This window comes from Aythya ferina (genome assembly GCF_964211825.1).
Source record: "Aythya ferina genome assembly, chromosome: 20".
NCBI lineage: Eukaryota > Metazoa > Chordata > Aves > Anseriformes > Anatidae > Aythya > Aythya ferina.
In genome coordinates this window covers 10971195-10989516 of record NC_140318.1, presented here as the reverse complement: position 1 = coordinate 10989516, position 18322 = coordinate 10971195, and the positions used below count along the sequence as shown (strand labels likewise).

Genomic DNA, 18322 nt, shown 5'->3' with positions numbered 1-18322 from the left:
AAGCAAACAGAAGTTACACAACAGGCTAGGTAATTATAGATTTTCTAGAACCCAGGTATGAATCTGAAAAAGTCTCTTTTATGCAACCTGAGATGCATCCTAATTTCTAAGATCACAACGAAGTCCCACTCTGCAGCAATTCTCAGCTCTTTTTTATTGCATGCTCTGCCAGCTACATCCCACTTCTTCTCCTGAATTTGAGAGCCCTTTATGCAGCAGTTTTCCATTTCAAGACCTTATCTCCATGAAACAGATCCTGAGAGCGCAGAGAGCACAGGGTGGTACCAGTGGGGTGGATGAGGCAGACACAGATGGGTGAGGGAGCAGTTGAGGCTCAACAGGAAGCCCAGGAGGTGTTTTGTTGCCACCATCATTGCAGAGAGGGCTTGACAATTAATTTTCCAAAGGAGAACCGTCGTCTGGGGCTGGGCACCAAAGCAACATGCAACATCTCAGGGTCAGGGGCAGACCCAGGTTCTCAGCACCCTTGTGGTGGCTGTGACACTGTGACAGGTGACACAGAGGTATGTCTTTGGTGCTGGGAGCTCCCCACAACATGGACATTTAACACTTTGATCTGTACATCTGGCTGAGCTACCCCTTGCCTTGCCCTCCCAGTACCCCCATAGCTTTATGTAGGAAATGGATCTGCAATACGAAGAAAAAAAATTACATTTCTGTTCAAAAACACACACATCAGTTCTCTCTGTCTCAGAGCACAGCCCCATAAAATCTCATCAATACACTGAAGGCACCAAGTACCACTCAGGGGAAAGTTGGAAATAAGTTAGCGTTGCTGTTGGTGACAACAGATCGATATGATTGTGGTCTCGGACAGGGTGACGCAGGCGACGCAGCAGCTACGGTGCTTCTGGCCAGCGGCAGCCTGAGGTGTGTGAGGTGCCTACAGCAAACAACCAGCCTCCACGGGACTCCTGTTGTCCCAGCAGCAGTTTTAGGTACAAATGCTTTCTAGTAAAAAATAATAAATAAAATCAATCCTTCCATACACTTTTATTTTAAAATAAAATAACCGGCATACCAGACAGTGCCTGCACAATGCGATATTTTAAGACTAACACCAAGGACTACATGAACCTGAAATAATGACGCTGCAAAAGGATCTTCTGAAGAGAGATATGTACACAGCTATGTACAAGGTGACGGCATGCTGTCGCAAGCCCTGCCTCTCACAGCACTGCACCTGCACCCAAAACCTCCGTCCAGAACCCAGGATAGCAGAAAGCCCCCGGGCGGCGCTGGGGTCCCCGCAGAGCCGGGTGTGCCAGCCAGGGCTGGCGCGGGGCTGCGGGCTCAGTTCACGCGGCAGGCCCGGATCATGAGCAGCTGGAGGAGGATGAAGACGGGCGACATGATGAGCCCGTACCACAGCTCCCGCGTGTGCTCCACCAGCTTCTGGCACAGCAGCATCTCGAAGACGAACTTGAGGCTGAGGATGGTGAGGATCCAGAAGAGCCGCAGCACGGCCAGCCGCTTCTCGCCGTCCTGGAACAGCCGCACCGAGACGATGGCGGTGAAGTAGGTGCTGAGGCCGTCGGCGGCGAAGAAGGGGACGAAGACGACCCACCAGGACAGCGCCGAGGCCTCGCTGTCCACCTTGAGCACCAGGAGCACGGAGAACACCAGCAGGGCCAGGCCGTGCAGGAAGATCTCGAAGGTGGCGAAGCCCAGCCACTGCACCAGCTCCCGCAGCGAGAACAGCATCGTCCCGGACCCGGCCCCAGCCCCGGCCCGGGCGCTCGGGGGCCGCCGCTCCGGGCGCACCGGGAGGGCCCCGCCCCGGCCGCCCCGCGGGGCCCGGAGCTGCGGCGGCGCCGCGCGATGACGGCGGCGGAAGCGGCGCGAGGTGGGTCCGGGGCCGGGCCCGGGCTGGCGGCGGGGCCCGGCGGCCGCGGCTCCCCCCGGGGCTGGGCGGGCAGGGCCGGGGCGGTGGGGCCGGGACGCGGCTCCCTGCGCGGGGCCGGGGGCGCCCGGGGGGACGGCGCTGAAATCGGCAGCAGGGCGCGGCTGGTGCTGGGGGTGTGCGGAGAGCGGGGGTGAGGGCGGGTGAAAGGAGCCTGGGCGCGGTGCGGTGCCCCTGGACCCTCCTCTGTGCCTTGGAAGCGGGGACGGGGCTGCAGCAGAGCCCGTGGGGCCCCTGCGGGACAGGGTGCTGGGACCAGGCGGGTGTCACTTGCTCAGCGCCGCCCGGGCTGGAATCGGGGTCATGGAACGGCTCGGGTTGGAAGGGACCTTGAAGGCCGTCTGGTTCCAACCCCCTGCCATGAGCTGGGATGCCACCCGCTCGATCAGGTTGGAAAAGAGAGCCCAGGTGCCCTGAATTGTGCCACTGTCACCAAACTGTTCAGCTATCCTCGTGCTTGCTGCTTGCAGTGTCAAGCCCTCAAATTTCACCTGAACCCAGAGCTGCCAGCGCTCCTTTGAAGCCAGAGTAGGGTGTTGGTGTGATGCCCAGCCCCGAGCAGGTCCGACTCTGTTTTGACTCCTGGTGATTTCTCTGGTTTTGTCTCTTGCAGATGGCAGAGCGGAGACTCCTCATTCTTTATGGCAGCCAAACTGGGACAGCTGAAGATACAGCTGAGAGAATAGGCAGAGAAGCCAAGCGCCGGCACTTCCAGTGCAGAGTAGAAGCACTGGACAGCTATGACGTGGTGAGTGGCTGTGTAGAGGGCTGCTCCAGACAGTTATGGTCTTGTTTCATCTCCAGCAAACCCATTTCTGGGACTCAGGCATCCTCCACCCATGCTGTGACCTCCTGTGTTTCACCACATCCCAGCTCTTTCCCCTTCCCGAGAGCAGCTTATGCTTAATTCAGCTGAAAATGTGAAAACTGAGCAATGACTCTTGGGATAGAGGCAGTGTTAGCTGGCACATGATCAGCCATGTCTTGCGTTTCTGCAAGGCAGGGAGCACCAAGGAGCTGATGCGGGGGGCAGCAGACGCTGCAGTGCCTGTAGAGGAGGCTGTGTCAGACGGGGCTGTGAGTTTTAAGCTAAATGGGGTCTGTCCTCAAGCTCAATGCAATTAGAGTGGCTGGGTCCAGACAGCTGGGGCATATCTTTGTAGGCTGCTGGCCTGAAGGTGCTTTCTCATGCTTGTTTGTGCCTGCAGGCAAACCTCATCAACGAGCTGTTGGTGGTATTTGTGTGCGCAACCACTGGCCAGGGTGACCCACCTGACAACATGAAGGTAGGACATGTTCTGTGTACATGGCTTTTATGTACCTGGCCTGTGACCTGATTTATTCCCTAGAGCAACTTGAGTGATGTTTGGTTTTTTTTTTTGGAAGGGGGTGTTTTGGGGTAGCACATGTCATCCTGCACGATGGTGTGAAATGGATGTTTGCTCACTCAGAGCAGCCTTTTGGGGCTTGCCTTCAGTGGTAGTCTGCTACTGCCAATCTTAATTGGGGATGAGAAGCTTCTGTCACTGATGGGACATGAGCTGGTGAGATTTCAGCAGCTTTAACAGCTGAGATGGACCCCGCAGTAGCAAGGTCCTTGGGTTTGTGGAGGGCTCACAGAGCTTTGTTTTCCTCCCATTGTCAGTGGTAGCTGCTTTCAGGTGCCACCTTTGTAGAAAGCCGTGCTCCCCACTCTGTCAGGACTCAGGCAGAAGGGGTCCTGAGGGTGTGCGAGGGGGGAGCCAGCAGCCAGGGTAGATGTCTGTGCACAGCAACATGACTCCTGGCCCTGTCCTTCGTAGATGTTCTGGAGGTTTCTGTTCCGGAAGAACCTGCCACCTTCTTCCCTCTGCCAAATGGACTATGCTGTGCTGGGTCTTGGTGATTCCTCCTATCCCAAGTAAGTAGCTCTGGTGCTCCTTGTGGCTCAGATGAGACAGTGGTTGGGCAATAGAGGGGGCAAACAGAGGCAAAACTTGGCTCTAGAGCAGCAGCTCGGACAAAACATAATTCCTACCAGCCTTCAAAATCCTTTCCCTACCAGCCCAATGTGCCTCCAAAACCCAAGAATTGGGCTTCTGCCCATTTCTTTCCTCCTGGCCTTCTCAAATAGATGCTTTGCAGTGTCTCAGACGCTGTCTCCCAGTCAATTTTTACAGACGTGCTCTTTTCTGAATTACAGGAAAGCCTGCACCACAGAAATGTCAGTGGGCAAGGCTAACAGGAGGCATCAAACATAATTTTAGGTGGCAGCCAGCCCTATTGGTCTCAGTTCTCTTCCAGAAGGTTGTTCCCATGTCCCCAACAGAGCTGTAGTGGGGCAGGAGGGGAGTGTGACGGGGCGCTGTAGGGCGCTGAGGGACCAGAGGGAAGGAAGCATTTCTCTTTCTGGGTCACAGGCTGTCCTGAAGGAAATCTGGACCCCTTTGAGTCCCTGGGCTGGGCACATCTCATGTGGCTCTGTGAGTGGTAACAGCAGCTTCTCTGAGCTGTCCCACAGCAGAGCCATGGGCTGGGCGTGTGTGTGTGTGTTGGGTCGGGCTGGACCTGCCCTTGTGCTGCTCTGGTAGCTCCGGCAGCGTGTGCTGGCTTGTGTGTCGTGTTGGAGGAGCCCTGCCCTCCACGGCTGTGATTATTCTCTGCCTAGGTTTAATTTTGTTGCCAAGAAGCTGCACAAACGGGTACTACAGCTTGGGGGCAATCCCCTGCTGCCAGTGGCACTGGGAGACGACCAGCATGACTTGGGGTAAGTGCCCAGTGGAGGGGTGGCAGGAGGGGAGGCCCTGAATTGCACTATGATTTTGTCCTTGGGCTGATGGCAGGGCTGTGTATGCTCTACTCCTGCACTCCAGATGTGGTCAGTGGCCTCTTCCTGCTCTGTGTGAGCATGGTGGTGTCTGCTCAGACCTCTCCTGTGCCAGGGCTGGGTTGATTTCCTTTACTGGGATGTCCTGTGACCCCCAGCATGTGCCAAGGTCTTGCAGAACTGCAAGGAGTGACCGCCTGTGCTGCGAAAGGGCAACAGAGGTGGTGTCCCAGGGCTGGTCCAGCATTGTCCAGGTGCAGCATCAGGCCCACCAAGAGAGCAAAAAACAGTTGTTCGTGGCACTGCAGCATTCCTCTTCTGTGGCAGCAGTGTATTCTGCTGGTGTGGCATCTCTGGGGCCTGAAATGATGGTGACAGAGTCACAGCTGTCTGAATCTCCTCCTTGCAGGCCAGATGCAGTGATTGATCCTTGGCTCCTGGCGTTATGGGACAAGATCCTCGCCTTGTATCCTCTTCCTCCTGGCCTTGAGATCATCAGTCCTGATGTACGGTAAGCGCAGAGGGCTGCTGGGACCGGCTGGCATGAAATGGCTTCCATGGCTGTTCTCTGGGGTGGACACATGCCCACATGCCCTGCTTTGACCAGGAAGCCTCCCTGCACAGCTCCCAGAATCCCAAGCATTCCTTGTACTTTGGCCGTGGGTGGCCTAACTTCTCCCACTAGATGGGATGTCCTCTTGTCCCCTGGCTGTGCATATTGGATTATCAGCTGCCCTGGCAGGGTTCTGCCCATTTCCCTGTCCCAGTGCCTCTCTGCCCTTGGCTGCCCTGCTGAGCCATGTGCCTAGCCAGCCTCACTTTGCCTGCCCTGCCACCTTTGGGATCTCCTTCTAGCAGACTGACTGTGTTGTGATCCCTTTCCACAAACCAGCTCCAAGGTACAGGAACAAAGGGAGTTGAATATTTTGGGAGACTTCAGGGCCTCTCCCTATCTCCAGCTTCTAGAGCTAAGGTACCAGAAAAGCTGTGACATGGAGGTAACTGCACTGACTGCATTGCTCTCGTTCCCACAGTCTGCCCCCAAAATACACCCTGCACTACCTGTCTGAGGACTCCATGCACCCTGATGGTGACCTGCTCCAGCCTACAGCAGCCAGGGCTGTTCCCTCTGAGCTACATCCCTTTGCTGCCCGGATGGTGTCCAACCAGCGTGTCACAGCAGAATCCCATTTCCAGGATGTCCGGCTCATTGAGTTCGATATTGTGGGATCAGGGATCACGTGAGCATTTTTTCGACTCTCCCTACCTTTTCTGTGCAGGATCAGGTGTCCCATAACCTTTCTTTTTCTTCCTCTTCCCTTCTTCAGTAACACTTGAGACTGCAACTTGTTTCCTACAAATGTGGTCCTGGCTGTACTGTACCATTCCATGAGAAAGCCAGGGCGTGGAGGGATGTGTGGCAGTGTGGGTTCTGCTCGTGGAGCAGCTCTTTGCCTTGTAAGGTTAGGGAGCGCAATGTTAGTGACACTGAGAATTTGGCTGCGTTGTGGCCTCTCCCCTGCTCTGGGTGCTGGTTGGGGTTGTGGTGCAGTGCCTGCAGGCCTGCCCCTTAGCTGTGCTCAGCCGGTCCTGCTGCATCTGCAGGTTCAGCGCAGGAGACGTGGTGATGATCCAGCCTCAGAACTGCCCTGAAGACGTGCAGCAGTTCTGCCAGCTCCTGCGCCTGGATCCAGACAGAAGCTTCTTGCTGAAGCCCACGGAGCCTGGTAGGTCCTGCTGGCTTCTCCTTTCCCTCTCTGCTGGGACAGGGAAGCCCACTGAGCCTGGAGCTCTGCTTTTCCTTTGCTTTAGACCCAGTAAATAAGGCACTGAGAGTGGCTGATGCATACATAACATCTGCCTGCCTTGCAGTGCTGGGGCTCTCCTTCCCTCCCAGCTCTGTGCATGTGGGTCCGATAGTAGGGCTAATGTAGAGAGGGGCCCAGTGGTACCCGGGCTGCGCCTGTGCCTTTTTGTCTTTGCCAGCCCTGAGTGTGAAGGATCCTACACACTCCCCAGCCCAAGACCCAAATCAGATTGCTCGCAGTTCTACCCCCATCCATCTCTGATTCCTTGCTGGGGTACACAGGTCCCCCTGCTTTGCCTGCACCCCAGCATCCTAATGCAGGTGCTTCAGCAGCAATACATTGGCACCAACAACTAGAAAGAATCCCCACAGGTATCCACAGCCTAGGCACTGTGGATACCCCACAGGTATCCACAGCTAGGCACTGACGTGGCTCTGCAGTCTTCATGGCACTGGGAGAGTTTTCTATTCTCTCTTTTTCTGTTCTCTCTCTGGTGTGCCCAGCTCCTCCCTGAGCAGAGCACACTCCACACTGACAGTGAAACAGGATCCCACAGAGATCACAAGGAATTGAAGATAGGAAGTAACTTTGAGATTTGAGAACTACTGGAAAACTCACCCCAAGACCTTCCTGTGCCTCAATTTATGAGGCTCTGACCTGTGTTTTCATTTGTTCCCTTCTTTCCTGATTGTGTCTGGGAGTGAAGGAACACAGACATCTTCAGCATCACACTCTTTTTGCCCATACAGGGAGAGCACATGAATCCCTTGATAGCCTCCTCTACAACCTTCCTGGTGTGGTCTGCACTAGGAAAGGAGAAGTTCTGGACCTTTCAAAGGATGCAGAGCAGTTGCCAGCCCCTCTGCTTGCTGCCAGCTGAAGCTAGACAGTGCTGTGAGGACCCTCCGATGGGCTTCTGCGGCCCAGGAAGCGTCCAAGCCACTGTGATAGGGAAGAGCTGTTCTGTCTCCAAGATGCCACAGCTCCATCCCCACCGTCTCTGAGTACTCTTGTTCCCGATCTGTCCCAGCATCAATCCCTGGCATTTCAGTCCACCTGCAGGGATCTGCCTCTCATGAAGAATCTCTCTCATGAAGACCCTGACCCATGCACCTGCAGATCAGCATGTGAGCATCCCCATCCTTTCAGGAGTCTGTCAGGCTGTAAAACACATTGCTGTCAGTTTGGCTTGATTGATCAGATGTCAGATTTTGCAGAGAAATTCTGTGGTCCTTTTTTTAGGTAGCAGTGGTCAGGACTATTTTCATCCTTTCTTTCACCCCACCTGCTGCTGCACAAGGAAATGTTCTCAGCATCCACAGAGGTTACAGCAGGCACCTGCCCTTTAGCCAGTAACTGCTCCATTGAGACTATATTTCCTGTCTTCCCCTCTCCACCTCTTTGACTGTCCCTCAGTGCTGTGATTTTTGCCTGGCAGGCAAACCCAAGACTCAGGATGCTTCTCACACCCTTGGGAGGGAAGGAGGAGACAAGGACAGGCCCAGCACATAGAATACTGCTGTTTGTTTCCACTATGGTGTGTGGGCAAGGTGGGATGCATACATGTATGGCCGTGTCCAAAAACACCTAAAAACAATTAAGGGAATGCTCAGCACCACTGACTTTCTCTGTTGCAAGCCTGTGTGCTTGCAAAGCAAGTTAGGGAGAGCAGGAGGGAGTGGGAGCATATCAGGGGGAGCAGCAAAGGTGGTGGCTAAAGCCAGTTCCACTAGCGCCTTCGTGTAGTGTATGGATGCCCCCAGGCAGCATGGTTACCCTTGTTTGGATGTCTGGGGAGTGCCAGAGCTAGCCCTAAGCTCGCCCTTGTGCCACACTTGCAGGCACAGCCCTCCCTGCCCTCTTGCCACAGCCCTGCACCATCCGGCACCTGGTCACCCACTACCTGGACATCTCCTGCGTGCCGCGGCGCTCCTTCTTCGAGCTCTTGTCCTACTTCTCAACGAATGAGCTGGAGCGGGAGAAGCTGCAGGAGTTCAGCTCTGCGCAGGGCCAGGAGGAGCTGTACAGCTACTGCAACCGGCCCCGCAGGACCACTCTTGAGGTACGCCTGGGGAGTACGGTGGGACCATCCGTGAGGGCTGTGCCATTGCCTAAAGCACCCAAAGCAGAGGAGGCAGCTGATGGAAGAGTATTTTCTTGACTTTCTCGAGGAATTTAATTTACTTCACCCATTTTCTGAAGTGTCCTTGGATTAAGCAGGCTAGGACCTGCTCTAAATTCTCAAGGCTCTCATGGTTTCTGTGCCACAGACTGGGGATGAGGGCAGGGCAGTGGGACAGGGAGATTGATGCTCAGAGATACGTGCTGTGGTACCTTCAGCCAAGGGCAGTGTGGGACAGCATTATGGGTGAGCTTCTGCTGCCCCCAAAAAGCAGATATGGGGTGCACCAGGTCTCACCTCTCTGTGGCTTTACAGGCCCTTTGGGATTTCCCTCACACGACATCTGCCATTCCCCCTGAATACCTGCTGGACCTCATCCCTCGCATCAGACCCCGTGCCTTCTCCATCGCCTCCTCTCTGCTGGTAAGAGCTCAGCCCTTCTTGGCCTTATGATGGGCTCTGAGCTGAGTGCCAGGGCACTGCTGGTGCTGTGCACACCACAGACCTTCAACCTGTAGTCCCTGATCCTGTGAGCACCCATAGCCTACCCGAGACCCTTCTGCAGGTAAGGGCATTTGTTCTCCTGCAGCCCTGCAAGTGCTAGGGTTGACGCAGTGCAGAGCTGTGCTGCTCTTGTCACAGGGAGCTGTGGAATGTGGTGCCACAGAGGCTGGGAGGCCCCTGGCCGCGGCAAAGGGGTAGTGCTGCTCCTGCTGCTGCCGGGAGGTGGCGGTGGGACCCGGCCTGGGCGGCCTGGCAGGCATCAGCCCAAGCACTGGTGGCATGGACCAGGGTTGGACTGAATCTGTCACTGTTTTCAGCTACACAGAGCATTCTCATGGCAGTGCTGCTCTGGGAAAACCTTCCATAGCTGAGAAAGTTTGGGGCAAGGATTGCTCTGTTCTGTGCCCAAATGGCTGTTCCAGGCTGGGATGTGCATTGCAGATCCCCTGGCAGGAGCTGGGCATGGACTCTGTCCCTGGAGGAGGCATTGGGTGCTTCCTGCAGAGCTGAGCCAGGCATCTCGTTTCTCATGGCTTCTGTCTGCACACAGGCTCACCCCGACAGGATCCAGATCCTCGTGGCAGTAGTGCGGTACAAGACGCGGCTCAGCAAAGCCCGCCGTGGTCTGTGCTCTACCTGGTTGGCTTCCCTCAACCCAGAGCAAGGTAACTTTACTTGTACAGTGTGAGGACCTTGGGTGCTTGCCACAAAGCACAGTGGTCATCCCATGGGACTGTGGTGGTGTGTGCAAGCCACGTGCTGGAATTGTCTCGACCTTTGGTGGAACACCACTGTCAGGAGAACAGGCTGAATGCATGGTAGCTGCCCTTCTTTGCTGCTCCCGTCCTCTTCAGAGCATGGTGTGCTCCCTTAGCTTACCCTCAGCACTGTGAGCTCCTCATTTTCTCTGTCATTCAACCCTCCTGCTCCTAGTGCCATTGTGCCCCACTCCCCACAGGGGGCTGCTCCTGGCATCCTGGAGCTCATATTGCTCTGACTGCTGGACACCTCTAGCCTCGTTACATCAGCTCTTGGAAGGATTGTCCTTCCTATGAGCATAGGCATCCTGTCCTGCGAGACTTGTGTGTGCTGCTCTTCTGCTTTAACCACAAAACCTCTCCAGCTGGGTCCCCATGCAAATGTGACAAACGTACAAGTTCTCCTTGCAGAAGGATGGTGGGGGATTGCTCCAGGACAGGATGGGGATCTTCACACTGCTCCTTTGGCTCCCAGAGGAGGCAGGCTTTGCTCTCCTTTACAGGGTAGCCAGGTAGAGATTTCCACTGCTGTCTTTATCCAGGCACCAGCTGTGTGAGGAGGAGGCTGTCCCAGTGCCCTTGTGCTGGGGGGCTCTTGCTTTGTTCTGGGGTTGACTCAAGTCCTTGCAGATACAGTCCTGAGACAGCTGAAGGGCTTTTTACACACACACACACACACACACACTCTGTTCTTTTGGTACCACGATGCTGGGTGGTGGTCAGCCAGGCACAGTATGCATCTCTGGAGCACTGTGGAAGGGCTGGATGCTGGGTCCAATATTGTGGGTGCAGTGGTGTGGAGTGATGCTGGTCAGTCTGTTTGTTTGGCAGGTGATGTGCGAGTCCCTCTTTGGGTGAAGAAAGGAGGAATGAAGTTCCCAGCTGACCCTGACACCCCTGTGATCATGATTGGCCCTGGCACAGGGGTGGCACCTTTCAGAGCAGCAATACAGGAGCGGGTGGCACAAGGATGGAAAGGTGAGGGGCAGTCGTCAGGGGAACTCGGGGTGCAGGCAGGTCTGTGTTCAGCACAGGGGAAGGAAGGACTGGGGGCTCTGGAGGGTTTGGACAGGCCTCAGCGTCGCTGTGGTTGGGTGGAAGCAAGCTGGGCTCTGGAGGAGTCAGCACCAGAGTTGGTGTGTGCTGCCTGTGTGATTATTCACAGGCTGTGCTGCCAGGTTGCCCCGTGGGGCAGGGCAGGGCTCTGCAGCGGCTCACTGTCATCTCCCTGTAAGTGGAGTTGGGTTGCTGAGTTCGTCTTCTGCTGTGCAAGGAGTTGTGCCTCTGTCCTTGTTCCATCCACATTGCCCTCACTTTCAGCGGGAAGCTGCAAATGGGCTGGTGGAGGGAAACAGCACCTGGGGCTCTCCCTGCCCTACCTGCCAACCTCCTGCGTTCCCAGCACACAAGGACCTCTGGTTGCCACAGGTCACCTGCGGTCAGGCTCACACAACTCCTGAGATTTGTGGGTGCCAGTTGCCCCCAGCCATTGCAGGGTGTTTGTTCCACCCAGCCCTCATGGTCTGCTCTCTGCAGGGAACTGCTTGTTCTTTGGCTGCCGCCAGAAATCCAAGGACTTCTACTGCCAGGCAGAGTGGGAAGAGCTGGTGACAAAGGGCTTCCTGACACTCTTCACGGCCTTCTCCAGGGACCAGGTTAGTTCTTCGAGGAGGAGAGGAGCATCTCAGGCAGCACTGATGGGGGCCTGCTAGTGTTTCTGGCCCCTATGCCTGTTGGCATGGTCTGTGAAGGGCCTGGTGGGGTGGCACAGTGGTCACCTCGCTCCCCTGCATCACCTGAGTGCTGGCCAGGATTGCCACTGGCAGCACAGTGCTGCTGCCTGGCTGGGACACAACTGGCTGAGCTGAGCTGGAAAGGTCACTAGGACGGGACTGGCGAGTGCCAGAGCAGATAAGGTGTTAGCCAGCTTTGTTTGGCTGGACCACGTGAGTGATAAAAGGCTCCCAGGCCCCTCAGAGGGGTCACCAGGCAATAACTTTTCTTGGTTGAATGCCACCCTCCCCACTGTGTCGCTTGATCACTGGCTGAAGCTGAGGAGCTTTGGCCTCCTGCCCTGTTTCATGGTACCTCCATGCCACCTCCCCAGAGCCTCAGCTGCAGAGGCGGAGGCTTCCCAGAGGGAAGAGCACCCCACTCCTCAGCCCTTCATTTTGCTCCCAAGTTTCCCAGGCAGTGTCCTTGGTGGGCAGCTCTTCCTCAGCCCCCCTCTGGGCTGCAGGGTTTGTTTTTTAAAAATTGCAGGAGTGGCTGGGCGAGCTGGGACTCTGACTGCGTTGCCCAGTCCCTTGACGGCATCAAAAGCTCAGCCTGGCTTTGAAATAGAGATCTGATAAAAAGGGTCAGTGAGGACTGGTATTCCTGGGTAGCTCAACTGCACCAGTCCTTTTCTTCTGGCTGTGTGTATGCACTGACACTAAGCCAGCATCTTTCATCTGGTCACTTGTAAAGCACGAGTTGAATGCTCTGTGAAGGTTTTCCAAGCCTTTGATTAACGGGAGCGGCTCTGCAGAGTTTTTTTTGGATGGCTACTCTGACTTTTCACTGATGGATCACACAGTGGAGGGGAAATGTGCAGCTTCCCAAATCTGGGGAGCAGCCCCAGAGCCTCCTCCTGCCCTCCAGACTCTGTAGGGACAGGTCTGGCTTCAGCATGTGCCTCCCAGCCTCTCATCTTTGCTGACTTCACGGAACAAAGCAGGTTGTCATAAGGGTCTTCTGCCTCATCCTTGCAGTTTTTTTCACAGGTAAGCAAGTGGCAGCAGAGCCAGGTGGGATGTGCTGCATCAGGACATTGTGCCTGGAGTTCTAGCAGATGTTAACTTGTCAGAAATCTATTTTCAAAGAGCCTGGCAGTCTCTTTGAGCTGGGATGCTCCACAGCTGAGAAGGATTTCCCTCTTCTCTCTGAGGTGCCCTTTGCAGTGACCTTCTGTCACACCGTGTCTGCCCTGCAGAGCAGACTGATCCCTGCCTAATGCGCCTGTCGCTAATTCTCAGCAGGATGCCCTGGGGTTGAGCCGAGACGTCATGACCTGAGTTTGTCACTTGGGTGCTCTGGTTTCTAGGTAGCTTCAGGTCCTTAAGTGACCTGCTCAGAGCCCTGGCCTTGCTGGTCGAGCCTCTGTCAGCACTTAGCTGATTAACGTTAATTATGCTGAAGCTGAGCTACTGGCTGGCTGGGTTGGTGTTTGCAACAGGCTTGCTTACCTCCTGCAACTCACACGGCTGGGCTGGGGCTGTGGAGCTGGGCCCAGGGATGACCTGCCTCTGTGCACTGGAACTGCAGGGGCCCCGTGGGACCAGCTGGCTGTACGGTGACAGCCCTGGGGACAGCCAGTGCTGTGTGGGGTGTTCCCACGCACACCTCCAGACTGCGGGCAGCGCGAGCCTGGGATGCAGCAAGAGCCTTGATGCCCGTGGGGCTGGATGGGAGGTGGGGCGACGCAGGGAGGAGGCTGCGTCTGCAGCTCACCTCACCCCTTTGCAGAGCCTGGCGTGGTGGGACATGCAGCAGAGGGCCTGGCCTGCATCACAGTGTCACCTTTGTCACGGAGGAGCTGTCTGGGCCGGCAGTGAATTCAAGCACGTTGGCCATGGAGTTCCTCTTGGGCGGGCGCCAGGGCCGTAGGCAGGATGCTTGAAGTCTTGTGGCTTAACCCTTTGGAAGCTCTGCTCAGCCGGTCTGTGCTGTGCCAAGAGCCAGACGTACCCGGTCTCTCAGTGCAGTGGAGGGGCAGGGAGTGGGACTGATGCCAGCCCTGCTGGCTTCCTGCCCTTTTGTTCTGTCCCAGTCCTTCAGCTGGTGACAGGACAGGCACCAGCAACCAACGGTACGAGAAAGGGTCTCTGTCCAGCAGCAACCCTGGCACAAGGGGCTGTGGAGCCTCCTCTGCCCATGCAGGGAGAGGAGGGAGCCCTCGGCGGGTACCCTGGTTCACAGCTCTGCACCCTTGGCTGTTCTCTGGAGCTGACAGCAGGCGGGGAGCAGCCAAGGAGTCTGGGGGCTATTTGGGGGGCTTTCCCCACCCAGCTCCTGCACCCACCTCCCACTGACCCTGCCTGATTGCAGCGGTCTGGGTGTGGGATTCCGCTTCCCTGTGCAAGAGTTGGTCCCACTGCTTTGCCAAGCTACCGGTGCCCCCCACTTTCCAAAGGGGCTGTGCTGCTTTGGGCTCTTGTGAACAGCCCCTGGGAGAAATCCCAAGGGCCATGAGTGCTGGGGCTACTGGCAGGCTCAGCGCTGTGTTTCCCTGCAGGAGGAGAAGGTGTATGTTCAGCACCGCATCCAGGAGAACCGAAGGCTGGTGTGGGAGCTGCTGACCAGCAGGAGTGCTCATGTCTACCTGGCTGGGTGAGTGAGGTCTCCCTACAGGGACCAGGGGAATAGGGTCACATATGGTTGCTTCTCCAGTTCCCTGGAGGCTTTTCCACTGCCCAACCTCCAGAGTAGTGCTTGCACCCCAGCATGTCTTAGGGGCCTAGAGTGGCTGCTGCAGAAGGACTGCCTGTGTGGTTCCTCCTCCCTTTGCATCCTGCTTGGTGAGCCCTGGGCTGAGAGGGCCATTTCTCACCTACCCTGCACTCTGGTTAGGAGGGGCAGAGCTGACACCATGGTAAAGCTGCTTCAGCTGACCCTGTGTGCCCGTCCGTCCCTCCACCTGCCAGTGCCTGTGGCTGGTGTCACCTCCCAGCAGGGGCTGCCTGGCCTCTGACCCATGGCAAGTCCATGTGTGGGAGAGCCTCTCTTCACAAATCTCTCCTCCAGCGGGGCTTGTTCAAACTGTGCCAAAATACTTGAGCAGGTCCTGCAGCTGCTCGGGTGGGCAGGAGTCTTCTGAAGCAGTGGCTTTTGGGACCTTTGGCACATCCTGGCTGGCTCTTTGCACCCAAGACTGCCTCCCAGGGGCAGGGATGGGCCACTGTGACAGCTCAGCCATTTGCCAGCTGCTGAGCCTGGGCTGGTTGGAAATCTCCAAGTGGTGTCCAAAAATTGGGGGTTGGGAGCATTTGGAGGCAGAGCATGTGCAGCTCTGTTCCTAGCTCTGTGACTCTTTTCCTGGGCAAACCACTTCACCCACCTGCCCTTGGTGCTGCCTGTATGGCAGGGAGGAGGCTGCTCGCCTGCTGCCTGGGCAAGTGTTGTGAAATGCAATGGGCTCTTTGAGCTGATGAGAGGGAAGTGGTGGTGTTTGTCCTGCAAACCCTGTGACCTAGAAAGCACAGCACAAGCCCTGCTCCTGTGCCTTGCTGTCGACACAAGCAGCAATTACAGGAGGCTCTTTCCTGCCTGTCCTCACGAGAGCAGGAACTTCCCGGTGCCTTGCAGAGTGAGACCAGCCTCGCTGCATTCCCGGGAGAAGGAGAATTTTGCTGACTACCCAGGAAGCGTGGGCCAGGCTGCTGGCCACCCCATCACTCCTGTGCTGGCACTGCTGCCTCTTCCATCGTGCCTCCCCGCATTGCAGGGCTTCCTGGGACCCTCACCCCAAAGTGGTGATTCCTACCCACAGACATGGGGCTCGGGTTTGGTTTGGCTCCCTCAAGCTGTACGCCTTGGAAAGAGCAGAGCTTGCATGGCTCTCACCACTGCAGGATTTTGGAGGGGCCATGAAGATGGGTGCTGGTGTTTGGGACGTCAGGGTTTTTCTGAGACCTGCCTCCATGGCCAGCCATTGTCCCATGGTCCGTCCCTGGCACAGGGGTGGCTCTCAGCCCCGAGCAGGCAGCTGGGAGCCAAGGCTGTATCTTCTCACTAACTGTGCCTTGCTTATCTAGCCCAGGGGCCAACATGGTGAGAGCCTCTTGCTTCTGCAGGAGATAGATATTTGACATGTTTTCCATCACAGACACGACTACATTATCTTGCACTTGCATATCAATGCCTGACTCAGAAATAATACAAGTCTTCCAAAAACAGAAGACCTCCTTTCTGTGTATTTTGGGACATTAATCAGCTTCAAATGCAAATCAAAATTCTGCCTCATTCTTTAGAAACAGCGAGGACATTGCCAGATGCTCATGCCAATTGGAGCTGTCTGGGAATTTTTTTTTTTATTAGATGTTTTTAGTAGCACAGTTCATCAAATGAAACTCTCCAGGAAAAAGTCTGAATTTCTTATTTCCCATAAGAAATAACTGCACTTGGAAACGTTGAATCCTATTTGGGTATTTTTTACACAGAAGCTCATGTTTACTTCATCATTTCTCTTACTTTGAGGTTCTGACTTTCATTACAATTGTCACCATCAAAACAATCATTTTAGATTTATTGCAAGGAGACAGTGGGTGGACTGAAGTGGCTGTGTTCAGTCTCCTCTGCCCAGCTCACGATCAGACACGTTTTGCATTGAGTGTCTCCCCTGAGATGAAAGAATCATTTCCTGACCTTGTGCTAATAAATTATAACTCATGCCTGTTCCCTGTGCCCCTCTAACGATGCTGATGGGAAATGAAATGGTACAGGGTCCAGAGCTGAGGGCACTCAGCTGTGATGCTCCTCAGCAAGGGACTAGGTACTGAGGCCACATCCTTGCTTGCAAGTGCCAGTGCTTAAAAGCCCTGCATGGATAACAGCGCTGCTTTCTAGGGAGCAGTACCAGCTGCCTCCTGAAGCCTGTCATTTATTCTGTGCCAGGGAGCCCGTGTTGCAGGGTGAGGCAGGTTCCCACCAGCCCAGCTCGGTGTCAGCCTGTATGGCCAGGCTTGTGGTGGGCCAGCTGCAGGGACTTGCTGCCTCACTGGAGCACAGGGAATGTGGATGTGCCCCTGGTTTTCCTGCTTGCCCATCACATCACCTGCTCTCTCTTCCAGGAATGCCAAGCAGATGCCAGCAGCGGTGGCTGAAGCCTTGCAGTCAGTGTTGCAGCTGGAAGGTGGCCTGTCGCCCTCCGAAGCAGAGAAGTATTTAACAGCCCTGGAACAGACCCAGCGCTTCCAGTCTGAAACCTGGTCGTAAGCGTGGCTCCCTGCCTCCCCCTTCCCTGTGAGCTGTGCCTGAATAAAGGAACCAGCAAAACAAACTGCCTCTGGCATCATCCTTGGGCTGAGATTCTCCCACCCAGGGCAGGGGTCTGATGGAGGGGTTGGATTTACCCAGCCTGCCCTTCCCTAATGGCAGCAGGGCCACAGCGGGCAGGGGGATTCCTCTCCTGGGGGTGTGGGTGAAGCCTGGCTCCCCGTGTCTGCTCCCTGCTGGGGCAGAGGTGAGAGCTCTCTGTGCTGGGATGCTGCTGGCTGGCTCCTGTGGGGGTCCGAGCTGCTGTCCTGGGACTTCCAGCTCCCAGGGCCCCCGTACTGGATGAGCAGCACCCGTGGGCATTGCTAGAGCTATGGCTTTGGGGTGGCCGTTGTTTGTGGTAGGACCTAAAGGAAGTGAGCTGTTGCATGGGAGTCTCCCCACCCGGCATTAGTCAGCAGCAACAGCCTTGCTGTAGGAGGCTGCCTTGACAGACCTGTTCCCCCTGTCTCTGGTGGCCAAGGCCAGTGGGGACAGGCACGGGAGGAAGCTTCCATCCCTCTGTCTCTGCTACTGGTTCATCTTCCTGAGCCTGCTCAACACTGAGGCCTGAGCTCTTGGAGCACCAGTGGTGGTTTCCATTGAGTTTTCCCATTCCTTGAGCTGCTGCTCTGCTGGACCCATCCCCTGCCCCAGGCTGGGAGCTGACTCCAGCCAGAGCCGAGTGAGCTGCCAGTCTCCAGCCTTTTCCCTGGCATCCCTGGTGCTGCCAGCCCTGCTCCTGCCCCGCTGGGACCAGTGCCACCACCTTTCTAGCCCAGTTCAGCGAACTCCATGCCACAGTGTAAATAGCAATTAGGGTCCAGGCTGTGAGTCAGGGACAGTCCCTGGGAGTAGGCTGGGACAGGAAGGGACAGGGCTGCCACACTGCGCCAGTGACCCAGCCACCATCCCACACTCCAGATCACCAGGGTCTTGTGTAGGTGAGCGGTGCTCCAGGGCATTGCTGGAGCTGCAGATCCGCTCTGCCCTGCAGCAGCAAGAGGAAATGGGACATTTCTGGGGTCTCCCCACCCTGCTGTTATGCCTGTGCTGCCTTGCTGAGAGCAGCTGCCAGGGCAGAGCTGGGTGTCCCCAGAGAGCCAACAGGGAGCTGCTGCATGTCAGCATCCCCCCCCTGTGTGGGGCACTGTCTGGGCTGCGCTCACCCCTCCAATGGCTGCAAGCCACTATCGCCGTCAGGCTGTAGGGGACACGGCATGGAGAAGTGTCCCGGTGCAGGGACAAGCTAGGGGGACAGGGATGAGCTGGGCTCTCCTGGTGGCAAAACCCACCCAGACCATCTGCAGGCAGCGAGGGGTGGTGGGAACACAGCACAGGGGGCACAGACCAGGGCGGTCACACGGAGGGAGAGCGGTGTGGGGT

General features: G+C 56.2%; 2 protein-coding genes across 6 annotated transcripts; one reads left to right on the top strand and one right to left on the bottom strand.

Moving 5' to 3' along the window:
- Positions 1 to 999: 999 nt before the first annotated feature.
- On the bottom strand, positions 1000 to 1818 carry TMEM203 (transmembrane protein 203). Its single transcript, XM_084494533.1, has one exon. It carries the CDS (start codon positions 1723 to 1725, stop codon positions 1315 to 1317), a length of 411 nt encoding a protein of 136 aa, XP_084350659.1. The 5' UTR covers positions 1726 to 1818; the 3' UTR covers positions 1000 to 1314.
- On the top strand, positions 1812 to 16961 carry NDOR1 (NADPH dependent diflavin oxidoreductase 1). Of its 5 annotated transcripts, none has more exons than XM_084494516.1 (15): positions 1812 to 1867; positions 2538 to 2672; positions 3133 to 3210; positions 3727 to 3824; positions 4572 to 4670; positions 5140 to 5241; positions 5765 to 5971; positions 6336 to 6457; positions 8380 to 8600; positions 8976 to 9083; positions 9715 to 9829; positions 10754 to 10900; positions 11459 to 11577; positions 14199 to 14293; positions 16753 to 16961. In XM_084494516.1, the coding sequence occupies exons 2-15, from the start codon at positions 2538 to 2540 to the stop codon at positions 16895 to 16897; spliced, it is 1791 nt and encodes a 596-aa protein (XP_084350642.1). In that variant the 5' UTR covers positions 1812 to 1867; the 3' UTR covers positions 16898 to 16961. The 5 variants fall into 5 exon arrangements, with proteins under 5 accessions (XP_084350642.1, XP_084350643.1, XP_084350640.1 ...); XM_084494517.1 differs by lacking the exon at positions 1812 to 1867 and adding an exon at positions 1915 to 2040; XM_084494514.1 differs by lacking the exon at positions 1812 to 1867 and adding an exon at positions 1915 to 2057.
- Positions 16962 to 18322: the final 1361 nt, after the last annotated feature.

What these genes read in the sequence shown, in the direction of transcription:
- NDOR1 (XM_084494516.1), top strand. Translation starts at nt 2,538, where the DNA reads ATGGCAGAGCGGAGACTCCTCATTCTTTATGGCAGCCAAACTGGGACA. An exon ending in GCTGAAGCCCACGGAGCCTG is followed by an intron (nt 6,458 to 8,379) that starts GTAGGTCCTGCT and finishes CCACACTTGCAG; the next exon opens with GCACAGCCCTCCCTGCCCTC. An exon ending in CGGCCTTCTCCAGGGACCAG is followed by an intron (nt 11,578 to 14,198) that starts GTTAGTTCTTCG and finishes GTTTCCCTGCAG; the next exon opens with GAGGAGAAGGTGTATGTTCA.
- TMEM203 (XM_084494533.1), bottom strand. Translation starts at nt 1,725, where the DNA reads ATGCTGTTCTCGCTGCGGGAGCTGGTGCAGTGGCTGGGCTTCGCCACC.